The 20667-nt window shown below is 39.1% G+C and overlaps 1 protein-coding gene across 6 annotated transcripts; it reads left to right on the top strand.

Annotated features, from left to right (window-relative positions):
* The first annotated feature begins 2242 nt into the window (after positions 1 to 2242).
* On the top strand, positions 2243 to 19417 carry Rrp4 (exosome complex component Rrp4). Of its 6 annotated transcripts, none has more exons than XM_076200633.1 (9): positions 2667 to 3016; positions 4718 to 4806; positions 7255 to 7406; positions 7795 to 7904; positions 11720 to 11847; positions 14178 to 14312; positions 16452 to 16625; positions 19070 to 19201; positions 19299 to 19417. In XM_076200633.1, the coding sequence occupies exons 3-9, from the start codon at positions 7285 to 7287 to the stop codon at positions 19368 to 19370; spliced, it is 873 nt and encodes a 290-aa protein (XP_076056748.1). In that variant the 5' UTR covers positions 2667 to 3016; positions 4718 to 4806; positions 7255 to 7284; the 3' UTR covers positions 19371 to 19417. The 6 variants fall into 6 exon arrangements, with proteins under 6 accessions (XP_076056750.1, XP_076056751.1, XP_076056748.1 ...); XM_076200634.1 differs by lacking the exon at positions 4718 to 4806 and adding an exon at positions 6090 to 6183; XM_076200635.1 differs by lacking the exons at positions 2667 to 3016; positions 4718 to 4806 and adding an exon at positions 2243 to 2385.
* The last annotated feature ends 1250 nt before the right edge of the window (positions 19418 to 20667 follow it).

Raw genomic sequence — 20667 nt, forward strand, 5'->3', positions numbered from 1 at the left:
AAAGGTCGGTCATGCCTCTCAAACCTACTGGCACACTATGACTGGCTACTACGGAACCTGTCGGAGGGGAGAAATGTTGACGTAGTATTCCTAGATTCTGCCAAAGCCTTCGACAAGGTGGACCACGGTGTCCTCCTCCATAAGGCAAGGGATCTAGGAATCTCAGGGAAGCTAGGAGTCTGGCTCCACAACTTTCTGACAGACCGTACACAAACAGTCGCAGTTGATGGTGTGAAGTCCACCGAATCCAAGGTAATAAGCGGAGTACCACAAGGATCTGTGCTCGGCCCCCTCCTATTCCTTGTCCATATGAATGACATAAATAGGAGGGTGGACTCAACCCTCCTGTCTTTTGCCGATGATACCCACATCAGCCGTGCTGTGCGGGAAAGTGGGGACGTGCAACATCTACAAGACTATCTCAACTCAGTTTATGCATGGGCCAACAACAGCAACATGCAATTCAACGAAGAGAAGTTCGAGGTCTTGAGATATGGCACAAACCAAGGCATTAAAGACGACACTGAACTGCACACGGAAAGAGGTATGAAAATCACACCCAAAGCCCATGTGAAAAGCCTGGGCATTCACTTAAGTGATGATGCCACTTTCCAGCACCACATCATGCAGTCAGTGAATAAAGCAAGAGGGATGGCCAGCTGGGTCCTAAGGACTTTCTCCTCAAGAGAGGTTCAAGTGATGCTTACCCTCTGGAAGTCGCTTATTCAACCGATCCTGGACTATTGTAGCCAACTCTGGTCACCACACAAACGCGGAGACATCCAGATGCTTGAAGCTGTCCAACGGAACTACACCAGGCACATCAAAGGGATGCAAGATCTCAACTATTGGGATCGCCTGGGAGCACTAGGTCTATACTCTCAACAAAGGAGGAGAGAAAGATACAGGGCCATTTACACATGGAAAATCCTTGAGGGACTTGTTCCAGACCCCACGCCCTCTACAATCAAGCCATACCACAGTGTAAGGCATGGGCGTAAGTGTGAGAGACAAACTCTCCCATCAAGAGCCCCGGAAAGGATTAAGACCCTACTGGCAACCAGCCTAGGCCATGAGGGTCCAAAAATCTTCAACACCCTCCCAAAAGAGGTGAGAGAGAAAACTAAATGCTTGGTGAACAGCTTCAAACATGCACTGGACAGGTTCCTGCGGAAGGTGCTGCCAGACGAGCCTCCAGTGCCAGGCTACACCGCCATCAGTAGGTTCTCTCCAAACTCACTACCAGACCAACTGACCCTCGCGAGGAGGGACAAAAGGACTGGCAGCAGCGGTAGTCCACTACGGCTGTGAGGATCGACCTCGGAACTTCACTAAGTAAACTAAGTAGGTGGATTGACTCTGATCATGCAAGAATATTGAGTGACTTGGTCCGTAAAATTGTCATAAAAGTCACTAAAATATTGACTTCATAAATCACAGTGTTTATCTCATGCGGAATTCACAAGGATAAAAGATATTACGAAGTACACATTGTTTGTAAACTATGTATAATGGTGCATGAGGGGGAGTGGGTGGGGGATGGGGGGTGAGGGAATATGTATGAGAAATAAATTGACGCAGCCCGAAGGGATTTCTTCCCGTCTTCTCCTTTTCTGCATGAAGGGACGAAGAGAGGGGGGGTCGCCGAATTAATGAAGCGGCCTTGCTGTGGATGTGCTGTGTCTTGCGACACTGCTTCTGACCCAGAGCAGTGGACAGGATGCAGGGATGAGCCGTCATCCAGGAGGTGCCAAGATAAGAGGGAGGGAAGTAGGTGGAGGGGAGTGGAATATGTAGGGGATGGAATGGGTGGGAGTGGTTTCTATTTACCTTGAAGCGGGGAAAAAACCTTTGGTGTATATATGTATGTTAGAGTGTTTTTGTGCTCATTCTCCAAATATTTCTTGATGGCACAGTTTTGATGATGTCATGACAGTCTTTGTAAAGTATAAATGAATCAAAATTCAATATCATCCTTATTATATGGACTTCCCATCACCATCAAATGTTTAATGTATACTACACCAATAGACAAAAATTATTACTCAATAATCTTAAAATATATTATGAGAAAATATAAACAACAAACTAGACAAGAATATCGCTGTCGTTTCCCTATTTCAAATTAGCTTTAATCGACAGTTTATCGCGAAAGAATATTAGCACATTATTACATGTTGGAAAACATGACATTTTTCAAAATTCAATCCTATTCTATTTGATTGGAAAATACGCCAAAACGTAGGATTTGGCAATTTACGAGTCTGCAGAAATACGCCAACCAAAGTTTCTAGAGACAAATAGGCCACGCATTGGCGCCGTGCCCTATTTAAGTTTAAGGTGTGATTTCTAAAACATTAAGACTCATCACGTGGTTAGGTTGTGGTATGTATTTCTTAGTTTTTATTTTATATGTAAGAAAGCGCCACGTCTAGTAGCAAGGCAGCTTTGCCGTGGCGCAATATATAGCGAATTTTCTGCTATAACCCGCCAGAAAAGCCAAACCTGGCGTGTTTTGGCAGGGTAAACACTATTTGATAATAAAGCTTATACAGTATTTGATGGACTGTACAACAAACGAAACATTGTACAGCGAATGCTAGATTTGTTCTCCATTTATGTTCATACTGTCAAGCTGTTGTTAGGTGTCTTCTAACACGTGGTACATTGTTTACAATGCGACAGCGAGAGACTCATTATAATTTACCAAAATTAATACATGATAATTTTTATTTGTGAGGAAATATTAATATAGTTAAAAAAATCAGAAATATTTTACCATCAAAACAGTAACATCATTGATAAATGAAAGTGGGACGTAAATCAAATTGAATTAGAGTGTATTATTATTTATATTCAAAAAGTGACAGCGAAAACAAATCGCAAGACACTGTATAAAGAAAGGAAGATGTCCCTAGAAGAAACTCTATTTCTATCATAAGACTGAATAAGCTTTGACAAGTATACTTATTCAGTACAAAATCATACAAAATATTGCCTCCATTTATCTGATAAGGTATGGAATATCTCAAAATATCTAGGGTTTGTATAGCTTGCTGCACATCATCCACATGCTATGTCTTTCCTGTATTATGTCTTGTTCTCAGAACCTTGGATTCACTTTCCTCACATTGAGTATATATTTCATTGCACATTGAAATTGTCAATAATCTATTCAATTTTTGGGTGGAGATACATTATGGTGAACTTCCCACCCCAATACACAATGATGACAAAAGACAGGAAGCCACACATTTTTAATATATTTCCTTTTTTGCATTACAAAGATTATATTTTCAATGGAATGATTACAATAGGTTAGGTTATATTTGGTTATGAGCTGTTGGACAGTGTAAATTTCATGTTAAATATTTGTGGTGTGATTCTGGAATTTTACCAACAAACTGCCGTTTCAGATGTCAGTAGCCTTATTTAGGAAATTGAATTGGGTAACATTTATCTGTAGTTTGTTATAGATTGGGAAGTGACTTTGTGATATAAATCTTTATCCTAGTTCATTGTTTTATCTTTTTTTCAACCTTAACCTTTATTTCTAGTGCCAGTGATAGGTTCGTGTTATTTCCAGGTCATCAAGACATTATAGTTAGGGAATGACCAATATCATATTAATCATTCCACATTAAATATAGATGATGAAATATAAACATGGGCAGTGGAAATAAATGATCATATTTTGATTAATTCCCTTGCAGTTTTGTTAAGAAAATGAATTAGATTATTAATCCAAGTTTAATATCAATCTAACCTATCCAAACCCAATCTCAGACTATAGCAACTTGGACTGGTATTTATATTGTACAGTACTCAGCCTAATCCAACCTATTGGAACTTAACCAAATCCTATCTAGTCGACATGAAATTAACCTGACCAGTTTAACGGAGGAAGAAGTTTGCTACTGTTATTTACCAACCTTGATCTAGGTGGTGGATACATTCTTGCACCTGCATGAAATAAGTTTGTATTGGATTACATCTGTACTTTCAGGGATGTTATTTATAACAAATATATTTGTTTTTCTTAATGAAATAACATTTAATGAAAAAATATAATCTAGTAATAGACACCCCAGTGACAAAATGTGGTATAAATACCATAGTACACAAAAACACATTGTCCCTTTTTTCTCTCTTTGATTTTGAAATATCTGTTTTTTCTATGAAGTTTCTTCTCAGTACTAAATTGTTGCATGATCTGCTCTATACCAAAGTCCTGAGCAGCCCTCTCTATCCCAAAGCCTTACCTTACCGTTGTGCCATATCCTCTCGGACTTCGGCAACCATGGAGCGCCACCGTTCACGGTCCCTAGTTACTTGTAACATCTGTGCTGGTTTGAGTTGTTTTCCCGTCGCCCTCATCAGCCCGTCCATATACTTCTCCCTCTGCTTTCCTCTTGCTCTCCTTCCCTCCACCATTCCCGTCATCACCACCTCTTCCAACCCTTCCCTCCTCATTATATGTCCTAAGAATCGCAACTGTCTTTTCCTTATTGTTGTCATCAATTCCCTATCTGTCTCCATTTCTCTCAATACTTCTTCATTTGTTTTCTTCGCTGTCCATGGTACTCTTAATACTCGTCTCTATATCCACATTTCTGCCAAAGCAGGGAGGTAATATGTTTTCCATACAAACCTGTGGATGTATATTTTTCAATTCATGATGACTAGGTATAATAATAATAATAAGTTTATTTGGCAGTGAATCAATATACATGAAGTGCAGATAATGAAAAGAACACATAGTTTGAAATAACAATTACAATTGCCAAGGATAACACAAAAAAGCATGTAAGATTATTTACATTTTTTCCCAATGTAATTCCTCACATACATTTTTGTAATCAAGTATTGGCTCAGTATTTTAAAATGTTGTTTTTATACTAATTCTTCCCCTTTTAGTTGCATTTCTTTAATGTCTTCATTTATATTTTGTCAATTTAATCTTCCTAGGTTTAGATTAGGTTAGGTTAAGTGAGGCTTGGTTGTATTTTTTCCCATTGATTTACAGGGCACAGTTTTCTGTATCATAGCTGTGATTCAGAACTGATTAACTGAGCATTGGATAGTGGAGTGATCTTCCTTAAAGTCCATGTTTGTTCTGGGAGGATGGCAGATTAGTGATGGTCCCTCTTTACAACCAGTCCCTCTGACATGGTGAATAGCAGCGAGATCAGTATGCATGATTATGGGCTGATGGTTTCTTTGTCTTTAATATGGACACTGTGTGGGTGCTTTTTCTGATTCTTTGAATTTTGTTGTACAACCAAGAGTGGTTTGAAAGTATCAGTCAAGGTCTGATGCCCTAGGGCCAACGTGTCTTAGATGGATGTTTGCAATCTTATCTGGGTCTTCTGTGTGTATTTTTTCAATTTCTTTATTGACTATTCTATATCTTTGCTGAAGAAATGGGGGAGGGATCTATGTCATTTGATTTTTCTTATTATGTTATTTTCCAGTTTTCTGGCATTGCAGTTTTAAAACTTGTGGGGAAGTGTTTGCTAACATTATTGCATTGCTACTTTGGTGATGGCATTCTTCCTTTAGCCGTTCCAACTCCCCATGGGTAGGGGGTGGGTTAATTTGTTTAAGTTTTTGATCATTATAATAGTTATTCAGATCATTCTGCCATTTGTTTTCCCATCCATTGCACTAGAATTCTAGCCAACACTGGATGAATTTGTTTAGGCAAATCGTCAAAATATTTTATTCTGGCTGTCAGAAATTTTTTTTCTAGGTATGCCAATTTTACTTTGGATAAACTCCAGATGATGTTATTCTGGCTATTGTCTGTGCAAGCTAATACTAGACAGTTTTATGTAGCAAAGATTTCTCTCTCTCTCTCTCTCTCTGTCTCTCTCTCTCTCTCTCTCTCTCTCTCTCTCTCTGTCTCTCTCTCTCTCTCTGTCTCTCTCTCTCTCTCTCTCTCTCTCTCTCTCTCTCTCTCTCTCTCTCTCTCTCTCTCTCTCTCTCTCTCTCTCTCTCTCTCTCTCTCTCTCTCTCTCTCTCTCTCTCTCTCTCTCTCTCTGTCTCTCTCAAAAATAAATGATGGATAAGTGTTGGGTTCCTTCTAGTGATGGTCATGCAAAATGGTTACCAGAGAACCATTTCCCTGCTGCTTGATGCTGCTGACAATCTCTGGACTGGCTCCAAGAACCTGTAGTAACTGTAATTGTATTTCCTTCATTTTTTTCACATAAGAACAACTGGCAATTGCTCACCTTGTCCTATTACATAAAAGCTGGTAACACAGAAAGTGTTCTACATTAATGCAACACAGACAACAGTGAAATTTCTTCTCAATGAGATCCATGGGAGAGTATGAGGATTGTTGCTGACCACTGTGGGGTTGTTGGTTTCCAGTCTGTGAGACTTGAGGCAGCAGTTGTTATTATCACTAATGATTTTACATCTAAAGCAAGAGTGGGGAATCTTATTCTAACCAGGGGCTATTTAGATATTTACAACATCATATGCGACCTTAAGAAACGGTTAGACAACTTTATGAATGAGGATGACAGGTGGTAATGGACATGGAACTGCCTAGTGTAGGTCTTATGGTCTCTTGCAGTCTCCTAATTTCATATGTTCTTATGTTTACAAAATTATTCATTCAAAAGGCAGCTGACTCATTGTTAGTTTGTTAAACAACTTATCTCTAATGTAAAGTTTACATGTTAATTTTATGATGTAAAAGACAGCTGACTCAGTGTTAGTTTGTCAAACACTTAACTTATCTCGAATATAAAGTTTACATGTTAATTTTATGATGCAGTTATTACCACATTAGTTTTTATCATTATGAAAAGAAAACTCCAAGGATATTTATTTAATTTTGCATTGAGCCTGCACTTGTTCGTTAATTTAAAAGATAGTTGACTTCTTTTATTTGTTAGTTTGTCATACACATAACTTACTCTTAATGTAAAGTTTATGCATTATCATTTTGATGTAGTTATTACCATGTCAGTTTATATTGTCATGAAAAAAAGGGACCCTTAGAACCCTGATTTATTGAATTTTTGTGTCAACTTCGTGCTTGCCATGACAGGCCTGACCAAATGATTCTGCAAGCTAGACATTCCCCACCCCTGATCTAAAGTAATATCATAGAATTGATGTTACATATGATTCATGGTAACTCGTGTTTTACTAGTTTTTTTTTTTTGTGATGGATCATATTAGTCGGAAGTGTCAGAATGTCTAAGAAAGAAATAACAGATGAATAAACTATTTCAGAATAACAGCTTTCAAGAGAACAGTTCCAAGATGGAAATTCAACTTGCTTGTGAAAGGCCCCCTCGAAGAGGGATGGTGAAAGTGCATGGAGGAGTGCATTCTCGCCTTGTCACCCCAGGGGATGTAATCTCCACTGACACCAGTTTTATGAGGTACAGGAATTAAGTTTTAGTTATAACTGATTTAGTATTATCATCATTGCCTTCATCTTTTTTCTTGTTCTTTCTTTCTTTATTTCTCTTTCATCTTTTTCTCCACTTTCTCCTCCTCTTTTTTTCTTTCTTTCTTTCTTTTCTCATCCATCCTCTGCTTCAACTACTTCTTGTTCCTTTTTTTGTTTTTTTTTCTAATTTTAGTGCAACTTTTGTCCTAATGAGATTATCATCTACTCTGTTAAGACTGTATGATTGCCTATGGAAAATAGGATGACATGTCAAGTGGTAGTGCATGTGTTAAAAATTCTTGATAATCAAGCAAATTTGATAAAAAAAAAAAAATCTTTAAAATTTCCAATTTATTTTGAAAGATTTTTCTTTACAGAGGCCATGGTACCTACCTGGAAGATGGTATTCAAATTGCTTCAGTGGCTGGTATTGTGAATAGAGTCAACCGTCTGATTACTGTAACACCACTGCGCCAGGATTACCAGGGTAAGATATATATATGACATGACACTTTTTGCACTGAAGATGTAATATACGAAAGCGCTCTGCTTCGTTAGTTTCTTTTTTCAAGTGGTCTACTTTGCATATATATATATATATATATATATATATATATATATCCAGAAAGCTGGTTAGCCAAGTAGGTTAGGGCATCATTACTTGTGGTGAAGGTTGAGGGGATGGCGGTTTGAACCCTGCCATTGGCAAAGTTGAACCAAGGCCATGGTTCATTAAATTCAAAGCTACATTCCTCTGTAAGGGTCACTGTCCTAGCCTACCAGTAGGGGGTAGTTTGTGACATTAAACCATATTATTATCATGATGTATATATGTATATGTGTGTATGTGCATTTACCTGGTTGTATTATACGGGAAGGGGAGCTGTGCTTATGGTGACCCGTCTTTGTATCTTGCAACATCTAATTTGTTCTTAAATTCATGTATGGTGTTTGCACACACCATTGTTTTGTGTGTATTTGTGCATGTACATGTATAGATTTATTTATTTTTATGTGTATTATATAGATATGTATTTTTTTTATCATTCTTGATATGTAGAGGAAATGGAAGAATTTCATGCTTAATCCATTGATTGCTATATTTCATGAGCTAGATAGAATTGACAGTAGCCACAATAAAATCTGTACAGTACTCCATTAAAGTAAAAGGGTTTGATGGAATCTTAACTGATTTGCTCTGCCTGCATTCTGTAAATTGAAAGAATTTTTTTTTTAATTGGATAGAATAGAAACTGTAAAGTGGTTCATTGTCTCTACCTAATTGTGATATATAGGAGCTATACACATGGGGTCCTGTCCCTATCGGGATTAAGTGTTTTGATGTCTGATTTTAAGGTTTACAATAGATATTATGATTGTATTGGGACCAAATTGAAATTAGCAGGAAAGAGGTAAGCATGTGAGGATTGGAAGTAAGAAGTGGGGAAGCTTATGAGAGGACAGAAGATGGGTGAATGGAGAATGGTTGTATATGGATGATGTTGTGATGCATGAGGTGGAATGGGTGGGGGATGGGGGGTGAGGTAGTATGTGTGAGAAAAATTTGACACAGCCTGAACGGATTTCTCCCCGTCTTCTCCTTTTCTGCATGAGGGGACGGAGATGGGGGGTCGCTGGTTTAATGAAGCGGCCTTGCTGTGTATATGCTGTGTCTTGCAACACTGCTTCTGACCCAGGGCAGTGGACAAGATGCAGGGATGACCCGTCATCCGGGAGGTGCCAAGATAAGAGGGAGGGGAGAGGAGTGTATTAGGGATGGAATGGATGGGAGTGGTTTTTATGCCTTTGTTTTTGGCTACTTCCCTTATAAGGGGGAATAAAGCCTTGGTATATGTATGTATGTAGATTAATCAATCAATTCATTACCTTTGGTTTCTCCTATGGCTCCCAGGTAACTGTCAATAGCCAAAAGATTGGCCCATAAGTCACTCGAGGAAATATTGTGACATTGTCTGGGCATGGCAGAGGTAGGGCAATGTAAGATGAGGTGTTTGGTATCTTCTTTGTGATAGTTACATCTCGGGCAGTTTGTTTCTGTGATCAGGTTTATTCTCTGTTGGTATTGTCTTTGTGCTGGATGGGGAGCTGAATATAATTGTGCTTATGTGGATCATGCATCTCATGGAAAGGATATTTAGGTATAGTAGGGCTAATATCTTGGGTCAAATTTTAGTTGTGCACACCTATGCAATATAGCAATAGAAATTTAATTATTAATTTTGTAAATTATAATACATCAGCGTAATATGCGATTTTCTTGGCGGAAATCAATAACAAAAAAGTTGCTAAAACCAATTTACTTACAAATGAAGTCGCAGCAGCTGAATGATACACCATGTTTGTTTTGATAGATGCTGAGGTTGAAGAAATGAAAGGATGATAAATTTGTCTATTCTAACCTAACCTAACCTGGTGTTTATCTCGTTAACCTACGTAACCTAACCTATATTTAGTAATTCGGTACCTGAAATTCTAAAGATTATCTGGGTCATTGTCGTCGTCACAGAGGCTGACAGTCTGACTATTATTGTACCTCAGGCAATTATCAGATGACGGCAGAACCCCGTGTTCTCTCATAAAGTCCTAGGAAGCCCTATTGTCTTTGTAACAGCGCTTATTAATGTCACCTGTAGTTGGAGTATACCCAGTCCACAAAGTGAAAACCACCGTCTAACTGACAGTGACTGGACTGGACAGATGACAGCATGGCATCCGTACTGTATCCTAGCGGCTTCGTTCGTTAATAGATATGTTTGTAACATGGTTTTTTTTGTTATTTATTTCCACCAAGAAAATCGCATACTGCGTTCATATATTTTAATTTACAAAATTAGTATATAATTTTATGATGTTATATCATGTAGGTGTGCACAACTAAAATAATACCATATCGGGGGGGGGGGGATAGTGTCTGGTGGTCAGTACTGTGGTGCTTGATTTGTGATTGGAATGTGAATGTGTTGTAGGAGGTTTGAGGTCACTCTTTTAGTGTTTGTTTTGTAATTGGAGTGTGAATGTGTTTTTGGATGTGTTGTGTGATGCAGGTGGTAGGTTGTTTGAATAGTATGTTGCTGGTGCTTTATCTCTCTCTCTCTTTCTCTCTCTCTCTCTCTCTCTCTCTCTCTCTCTTATTGGTTGTGTTTGTGTGATGTAGTAAGATGGGTGAATAGGGTTAACAACTTTTACATAGAACTGTACACCTATGATATTCATGTGTTCTGTGAGAAGGATTTTGGTTTCTGAGTGCAGATGTTCTATTAGGGTGGTTTTCGTACATCCATTTCTTACTCTCAGTTGCTGTTCCTGGTTATCTGAAGGCCCATGGTTGTCTGCAATATAGACCAGAAGCAAAAGATTGATTCACTGATTATTCTCGGTGCATTATTTTGTATAGTTGGTAAGGTATATTGTCTTGTATCTTTGATTGTTGGGAGCAATGTTGTGGAAGCAGTCAGATGTAGTTTTCAAGAACTGTTTGTTGGCTCATTAGTTTTCTTTTGTTTTCCAAAGCCCATGCTTGCTACTATAAGGCCCTTGTTGTGTGGGCTTAAGGACCATGTAAGTAATAAATGTGAGGCCTATGGTAACCAGTGGTTCTATTCTTGGGGACAGTATCATGCCATAGAGGCAAAGGTTAGATGTGTATGCCAGGAAGCATGTTGCTGTGGCCATAGCCATCACCTGTGTCCCATGTATTTGTGGACTGTTGGGGTAGGTAATAGTTGCTGCTAGGAATTGGAGAGAAGTGTAGGATTTGAACCCACAATTAAGCTTGCTGGCTGGATGGGTAAGGGTGTAGTTACTTATGGTGAAGGTTGAGGTATGGAGATTCAAACCCTGCCACTGACGGAGTTGAATCAAGGGCATTATGGTTCATTAAATTCCACGCTACAAAGTCCTCTGTAAGGGGCACCGTCCTAGCCTCCCAATAGGGGGGAGTTTGTGACGTTAAACCATATCATCATCATCAGTGAAGCCAACATACTTCCAATTATGTCACCAGCACACAGTGAAACTCTAAAGGTTGTAAAGAATAGATTATAGCAGATATGAGGCATTTTAAGATAAGTGGAAATTATGAAATCAGAACTAACAATATAAAATCATTCAGAACAGGCCATGAAAAAGAAAATAAAGAATTTGAAAAGAGAAAACAATTGAAGCAAGCAAGTTTTGGGGTGAATGCTAAAGGAGTGTGCAGAGGAACCAAGCTATCCAGTTACAGTAATACAATTATCCTTTGCCATATGCATAATGTAAAAAATATATTTTGTTTTTTAGGAGCTGTAGGAGACACTGTCGTAGGAAGAATCATGCAGGTGCAGAGCAAGCGCTGGAAAGTGGATGTAAATTCTCGGTTGGACGCTGAGTTAAGACTTGCCAATATACAGCTCCCAGGTGGAGAACAGGTAAACACGTGCATGAAAATAATGTCTCCCCCACTCTCACTCTGTCCCCCTCTCTCTATTTCTCTCTCTCTCTCTCTCTCTTTCATATATATATATATATATACACACAGCAATAGGAAATACACACACGCTCAAACTTGAAATATCAGTGAATGATTTTAACACTTGAAAATATCCTAAATCATAAAAGCACAAACCCTATTCAACAGAAAATATCAGTAATTGTTAAGGTTCTAACAGTTTGTGATGTTTTACATAGAATTCTTCTATCTAATACCGGATGATGGGATTCAAGGAGACTTGATGGGGGTTAGATAGATATGAGCCCCATCTTCACTTGGGTCCTCCCTCTTGGTTAATATATTTGCTAGGGATTAGTCAGAGTAAAAATGAAATTTATAAAGTGCATCCCTGTGTTGAGGAGCTTAAACATATAAGCAACTTATGGGCAATATACAGTATTATAAAATTTGCATAACAAAGGTGCACTGGAGGCTGTGAATGTTGGGGGTTTGGTGTGTATACATCTACATATCATTGCCTCAGGTCTCTTACAAGAGACCTACAGCTTCCAAGTAACTGGCAACATACACCAGCACAATTCACTATAGAAAGAAATGGTGTTGTTGGGATAGTGCTGGCAGTGTAGGATGAAGTGCTAATTGTCCTCTGTGTGATGGTTGCAATAGATTGATTAATTGATCATGATATGATGTTCTTCAGAGGGGAATGTCTGTTGAACAAAGAAGGGAGAGGCAGGAGAGGGGTGACTTCAAACAATTCATAGGAACCTCTTGACTACACTTCCACAGCATGGTTCCCAGCAGTCAGCAAAACAAAGATAGACGCTTTATAAATAATACAGAATAAAGCATTGGGAATAATAGGATTCACCAAAAACACCCCAATAGGACACCAGCACAGAGAAACTAAGATTCTCTCAATGGAGTATTTGGGAATAATAGGTACATAGTTCTATACAACCCCTGAACCATGTTCACCCACTCCATTAAATCACACAAGCACTACCAGCTAAGTATGAAAAAACAACAACAACAGCTTACTCTCCAAATGTATACAGCAGTCTACCACCAGTACCACACGGTACAGCCTAACAAAAATGCATTCACATCTAGATCTCCATACAAAGTCATCAAGACACCACCAAACTCAATACTTTACCCCCCAACATCAGCCCTACAGAAAAATCCCTCACAAGAGAAGTAAGAGGCAGAAAGGAAAAGTTTAAATGTGTTTGAGATGAAATGTCTGAGAAGTATGATAGGGGTTACAAGATTGGATAGAGTGAGAAATGAAGAGGAGAGCTGGAGGGGAAAAGGAGATGGCAGATAGGGCTCATGAAAGAGTATTGGGATGGTTTGGACACATGGAAAGAATGAGTGAAGAAAGATTAGTAAAAGAGGTGTGGAAGGCAGAGATGGAGGGAGAGAATTTGAAGGGACTGCTGAGGATGAGATGGATGGATGGGGTGAAAGGGGCATTGAGCAAGAAGGGAATGTCTGTTGAGCAAGGAAGGGAGAAGGTAGGAGATAGAGGTGAGTGGAGAATGGCGGCGTACTGTATAGATGATACTGTGATGCAAGGAAGGGAGGGCTGGAGCATGGGTGAGTAGGATGTGGTTAAGTATAAATGATATTTTGATGCAGTCCAGAAGGATTTCTCCCCATCTTCTCTTTTTCCTGCATGAGGGGATGGATAGGGGGGTTGCAAATTAAGTGAAGTGACCTTACTATATATGTGCTGTGTCATGCTGCATTGCCTCTGACCCAGGGCAGTGGGCGGGACACAGGGATGACCTCTCCTGTATGAGGAGCCAAGATGAGAGGGAAACAAGGGTGGTGGATAGGAATGACTTGGCTACCTCCCTTGTAAAAGGGAAAAACACCTTCATATATAGATAGATGTATCTGGGGACCTTGTAAAAAGATGAGCTTATATCTACAGCAACCGTAATTGTTCTTTCTGGTGGGTGATGTTTGTGAGCAAAATGCTGGTAGAGTGACCCTCCTTGAAAACATGTTGATTGGGGGAGGTTGGTATATGATTTAATTCTAGTTGTAACCAACCTTTCCATGAGCTTGGATATTGTGGATTGTAGTGAGACTGTTTTGTATGATGTGAAGTTTTCTGGCAGTTTGTTTGGTTTCAAGATTGGTATTATATTGGCCAATTCATTTCACAGAACTACCACAATCAATTACCCATGGTTGATTCAGTGAGATTGGAATGATCCACTAACTGGAGAAAATTATTTGAGATGATTAGACTTTTGGGTTCTTATGCAATTGTTTTTTTATTCTCTTTTACAGCGCCGAAAGAGTCTTGAAGATGAAAGAGGTATGAGAGCTCTTCTGACTGAAGGAGATATAGTTTGTGTTGAAGTTCAGAAGATTAGTGATGAGGGCTTGTTGAAGCTTGCTGCCAGAAGTAATAAATTTGGCAAGGTAATGAATTTTATATTTAATTGATTAATTATATGTCAGGTATTGTTATCCTCTTTATATTGAAAATATTAGATAATAATCATGGAATTATGCATGTCTCTTGATTTGTTCATTGATATTATTTCATTCAGCTCCTTTTAAAGTGGGAAGAGCCTTTTGGTATATGTAAGAATTTTATGTTATTTGTTCATTTATGGGTGAGAGTGGTTTTTATGCCTTTGTTTTTTTTGGCTACTTCCCTTGTAAGGGGGAAAAAGCTTTTGGTGTATGTACCGGGTATGTATTTACTTATTTATTAATTTATTTTGACCCAAATTTTAGGGTTGATTAGAATTGGAGGGGGTGGAAAGGGGGGTTGCCAATTAAGTGAAGCGGCCATGCTGTGGATGTGCAGTGTCTTGCTGCATTGCTTTTGACCCAGGGCAGTGGGTGGGAGATAGGGAGGAGCTAAGATGACAGGGAGGAAAGGGTGGTGGATGGGAATGAAATGGATGGGAGTGGGTTTATGCTTTTTGACTTAGCTACCTCCCTTATAAGGGGGGAAAAAAGCCCTTGGTATATAGATAAATAATTGGAGTTCTCCCAGACCCTCTTAAGCTTTGACTTCTTGTAAGGCGAGCATACAGACAGCAGGATCCCTAGTCCCATCACTCCATCTCACTTTATTGCCTTTTATGACTTGCTGGCTGAGCAGGTTAGGGCATCATTACTTGAGGCAAAGGTCAAGGGGATGGCGGTTCAAATCCTGCCACCGGTGAAGTTGAACCAAGGGTATGGTTCATTGAATTCTACACTACAAAGTCCTCTGTGAGGGGCACTGTCCTAGCCTTCTGATGGGGGGGAGTTTGTGATGTTAAACAATATCATGACTCGTCTGGGAATTACAGTGGTAGAATTCCATACAAAAATATATAGTCGTAGAAATGGTAAAGGACAGTTTCAATGGAGGAGCATAAAAGAGATATAGTTATTGTTTAAAAGTAGCATCATTCCTTTATGAGTAGAGATTTTACTCCAATGTAGACAAATGATGTGTGACTCTAGTCAGTAGGGGTGCCTCAAAACAGTCCTAAAGCATTGGTTACATACTACCATGCAATCACTACTGCCTGACAATGTGTGGTCAATACCTGAGTAAGGGTCATTAGATGTATCTGGTTGTGGTACATTTGAGAGTAAAAGGAAAGAGATAGGCAGTATGTTTGTGAGAAGAAAGATTAATGTGTTAGCATTAACCACTTCAATACGGGACTTAAATCTCGCGGGCAGCAGCCAATGCCAGCCGTGCGACGTAACGAAATAATATTCGCATCATAAAATATAGTCGCCGCTTATATCGATCGTTCTCTCTTTCACCCGCGAATTTTGAAAACCACAGAGAATGGGATTAAGGGCGCATTTGGGAGAATGTAAAAACACAGGGGCGACTACAATAAATATAATCAAGACGCCGATATGGCAGCGTCGCGAATCCACTTGCTCCTCATGACGCCTACGTGTGCGGCACCGTATGGAAGGGGTTAAATGAAACAAATTTGAAAAGGAGGGACAGTTTTGAGTTAGGGAGAGTGGCTACCTCCCTTGTAAGGGGGAAAAAGCCTTGGTATATGTATGTATGTATGAGTGTCAGGAGTAATGAGGTGGTGAGGGAGGGAAGGAGTAGCTTTGCTGGTAAATGATGAGATAGGAAAGTCCATGGTAGAGTATATGGAAGTATCTTTAAGGTTAATGTGGGTGAAGGTGGAACTGTGATAGGTGTGTATGTTTATTTATAAAGTCACTGCTGTATTACTCGTTCTCTTTTACTCTGAGTAATAATAAACACAGAAAACATGATCAAACCAGTTCACAGAATCCAGTGGTCACTCATGTACAGCTACAAAAAAAAAATATATAATCAAGACGCTGATGCCAGCATCCTCGTGTACCCACTTTTGTCCTATGATGCCTATGTGGGAATCATTGTAATGAAGTGGTTAAAAGGGAGAAAAGTCCTTTTGGTATTTATTAGTATTATTATTGTTATTATTTTATTTATTTATTTATTTTTTAATATTTATCTATTTATTTATTTATTTATTTTTTCTTCTTCTTCTCCTTTCTTTCTTTTTTTAACACATTTAATTTTTTCCACAACAGCTTTCCCAGGGTATTTTGATAGCAGTGTCTCCTTCACTGATGGTCCAAGATAAACAGCGTATTCATGATTTGCCTTGTGGAGCACGAGTCATATTTGGAGCAAATGGATATGTCTTTGTCACCCCAATAACTCACCAGAACTTGGCCTCAAACTACACAGTCAGCATTGAAGAAGTAAGTCCAGTTTGTTTGTGTTTTCCGTCTTGTTGGTGATGATCGGCCTCCACCGGCAGTTTGATACAGGAGTAATGGTGGAAACTGTTCACTCGTTGTCATCCTTTCAGGCTCAAGCCAAAAGTTCTTTACCTTAGTTTTGTTGTAATTGTGTATTTGTACTACCAGAGCTAAACAGTTTGGAAATATAAAATGTGCGTGTGGTGTAGCCTGAAAGAGTACACAGTTGTCATCTGGTGTGTGATAAGTGATGTGTGGCGGTTGTAGCAGTCAATAAACTGTATTTAATGGTTAAGTTCATATATTGCATGTTTTTATCTGAGTTTTATTTCCTGTGAAGTGTTTCAGATGAACATTGGTTTAAAACAGATTTGTATAATGTCACTTGTTCTGTGTACAGATGGAAGGATGAGAGAAATGAATGTGAGAGTTGTGACTAGGTGAGTGAGCTTGGAGAAAAATGGGCAAGAATAGATTGTAAACTGTAGTATATGCAAATAACATCTTGTGGAGACAGAGTAGGATTTGCATAAGTTGAGGAGTGAATTTGATAAAGTATATTGAAGGGATTTCTCCCCGTCTTCTCCTTTTATGCATGGGGGGACGGAGAGGGGGGTCGCCAATTTAATGAAGCAGCCTTGCTGTGGATGTGCTGTGTCTTGCGACACTGCTTCTGACCCAGGGCAGTGGACAAGGTGCAGGGATGACCCGTCATCTGGGAGATGCTAAAATGAGAGGGAGGATGGAGGGGTGTGGAGTGTATTCAGTGATGGAATGGGTGGGAATGATTTTATGCCTTTTCCTTTTTGGCTACCTCCCTTGTAAGGGGAAAAAAGCCCTGGTATGTGTGTGTATGTATATTGGAGGAGAAATATGAAAGTTAACAGATCAATCAGTCATTCTGTTAGATGAAAAGTAAAGCTCTGCATTTTCAAAACGCATCAACTATGCTGGCTGAGCGGGTTAGGGCATCATTACTTGAAGTGAAGGTCGAGGGGATGGCGGTTCGAATCCTGCCACCAACGAAGTTGAACCAAGGGCACAGTTCATTAAATTCCATGCTACAAAGCCCTCTGTGAGGGGCACCGTCCTAACCTTCCGATAGGGGGGAGTTTGTGACGTTAAACCATATCATCATCATCATCATGTACGTATCAACTTTTGTCACCTCCATTAGGATATGCATCTCAGAGGGGTTGACACTTAGTGCCTAAACTGGGCACAAGATCTCTCGTATCACCTTCAACTGCATTTGCTGCATCTTGAAAAGGTGCAGACATGGAGAACTGACAGCTAGCAGCTGCTCCCCTGTTCCTACTACATTCAACTGGTGACATAGAAATTGTTCCACCAATACAACAGAAAACAGTTCAAAATTTCTTCCCGGAGAGATTTGTGGGAGGGCCCAAGAACCATTACCAGCCACTATGTTGCTGCTGTCACTGCCTCATCACTAGATTTACCTCCCAATCATCCTCCCAACTTTTTTGGCTTGTCTATCAGATTAGATATCTTTCTCTTTATTAACATTTTAAATGTTAGAGTTGGAAATCGTTAAGTGTTTAGTGTAAGTGAATGAGATGTGTGCACGAAACAGTGGTGGAGATGGTTGTGTATTTGCCTAATTGTAGTATACAGGAAAGGAGCAACGCTCATTGGGTCCCGTCTTCTATTTTCTAATTTTCTAACATACCTAGAGATTAGGTATGTGTTACTGCACCATGCCAAATGAACTTCCTTTTTTTTTTTTTTTTTTTTTTGCATTTGGTGACAAGCTATGAGAATAGTGAAAAATAAGGAAGGAACTGCTAGATAGAGCTGATGAAAGATTTTTGGGATGGTTTGGGCACATGGGAAGAATGAGTGAGAAAAGATTAGTAAAAAAGAGAGCAGAGGAAGATGTAGTTAACTTAAGGTTAAAACTGGAAGTGAGGCAGATGAATGAGGTGAAAGGGACTTTGAGCAAGAGGGGAATATTTACAATGGGAAGGGAGAAGGCATTGGATAGGTGTGAATGGAGAATGGTTGTGTATGGATGATATTCTGACAGCCCAAAGGGATTCCTCCCAGTCTTTTCTATTTTCCACTTGAGGGGATGAGTAGGGAAGGTTACCATGTAAAAGAAGTGGCTGGACCTGTTGTGGATGTGCTGTGTCTTGTTCTCTTGCTTCTGGCCTCAACAGTGAGCAAGAGACAGGGATGGTCTTTCAGCCACTAGGAGCGAAGATAAGGAGGAAACAAATGGGTGGGAGTGAGTGTATGGTTTAGCTGGCCACCTCCCTTATAATGGGGAAGAATCCTTTGGTACTGTATATAGATAGGTAGATAGTATGAATGATGACAACCAAAGTGGTCATAAGTTGATGACTATCTGTGTTATGTATATTAATAGTGTTTATGCTTTTCTTGCACTTTGATATTTCACTGACATTTATTTCTACCAGGTACCGTTAGATGTTCGGACTACAATTGGAAGGCTCCACAATTGTATCACACTCCTGTCATTTCACTCCATAATGATATCACCAACTAGTGTTATGGCTGCATATAATCTATCTCTGGAACAGGAATATCTGGTGAGTGTGATAGACTTGCTGTACATTAAATGTGCAAAGATGTGTCATACAAGAACATATGTATTATTAATGAATTTTGTGTTAAATTTTCTTTCAGATTAAAGATTTGCTGAAGCCCGAAGTCATGCAAGATATTGCCATAGCTACTGTGCAGTTTATGAATGATTGAAGGGCACTGTGTACATCTTGTGTAATCATTAAAATGTTGATTCATAAGTTATGTTTTATTTCCTTTTATATATATATATATATAATTTTTTTTTTTTTTTTTTTTTTTTTTTTTCTTTTTTTTTCTTCTTCCTCCATACTGGAGTATTGACTCTAGTCACTGTATATGCAAACAATTTAGAGGTACCCCTATGAACCAGAGCTGCATAGCATTCATCTATACAAGACAAATCTCCACTCTTAAGGTGTATTAAGCTTCTTTTTCTTCTGCTGTTTCCTTAAATCTATTCTTTACCACTACTAAGGTGTCTTTCATAAGTATAATATTGACTTCTGGTGGTCGATGCAGCTGTGATTCTAAACTCTTTGAGGTGATATATCAAAGATGGAGCTGGCCTAGCGGGTTAGGGTGTCATTACTTGCAGTGAAGGTCAAGGGGATGGCAGTTCGAGCCCTGACACCGGCGAAGTTGAACCAAGGGCATGGTTCACTAAATTCCATTCTACAAATCCCTCTGTAAGAGGTACTGTCCTAACCTCCCGATACTAACCATAATATCATCACAACAATGCAACTTTTGGCTTTAGCTACTGTTGGATTAGATTTTGTTGACAAAAATGTCGCCATAAAAGAACTACTGTATGTAGGAATACAGTAAACACTAAGTAACAAAATGTATTTGCCTTCAAATATACAAAGCCATACTCAAGCAAATACACTGGTTTATCTAGTTTTGTATGATGAAGGGACAACTTGGTATTTCCACAGAAGGCTTACAATGACAAAGCAGAGACCCAGTTTTCAGTCCATAGCAAAATAAGTTGCAGCCTGAAAGTGCTTTGCAGGAATGGCATGGCACATGGCAGGGGTGGGCAACTTTTGGCACGCATGCCAGAATCGGCCAATCATTGATGCAAAAAGTTACTCGCCTACCTATTCTTGGGAATATGTTGTTATCAACTATTTTTTAAGTATTGGGGGAACCTTTTGAGATTTTAGAAAAACACTGGAGAAATGAAAGGATATTGTGTGCCTTGTAAGTCATGCCAGATTGAACGAATGTAACATTTAGTGAAACAATTCTTACTTAGAGGTTGTTTTTGGCTTTTTGTGGAATTTTTGCTGTCGGATGAAGCCACACAATTCAAATACTCCATTTTTGATATCGCAAAAAGTAGACAATGATTCATAATTTCAACAAACTCATGTTAATGGGGAACATATTGAACAGTAGGCTTCATCAACTTTTGGTCAAACATCTTAAATATGGTCACAGAATACGAGGCGATCGCTTTGGA

The sequence above is a fragment of the Oratosquilla oratoria genome, chromosome 17 (genome assembly GCF_046742065.1).
Source record: "Oratosquilla oratoria isolate Oo_2021 chromosome 17, ASM4674206v1, whole genome shotgun sequence".
Taxonomy (NCBI): Eukaryota; Metazoa; Arthropoda; class Malacostraca; order Stomatopoda; family Squillidae; genus Oratosquilla; species Oratosquilla oratoria.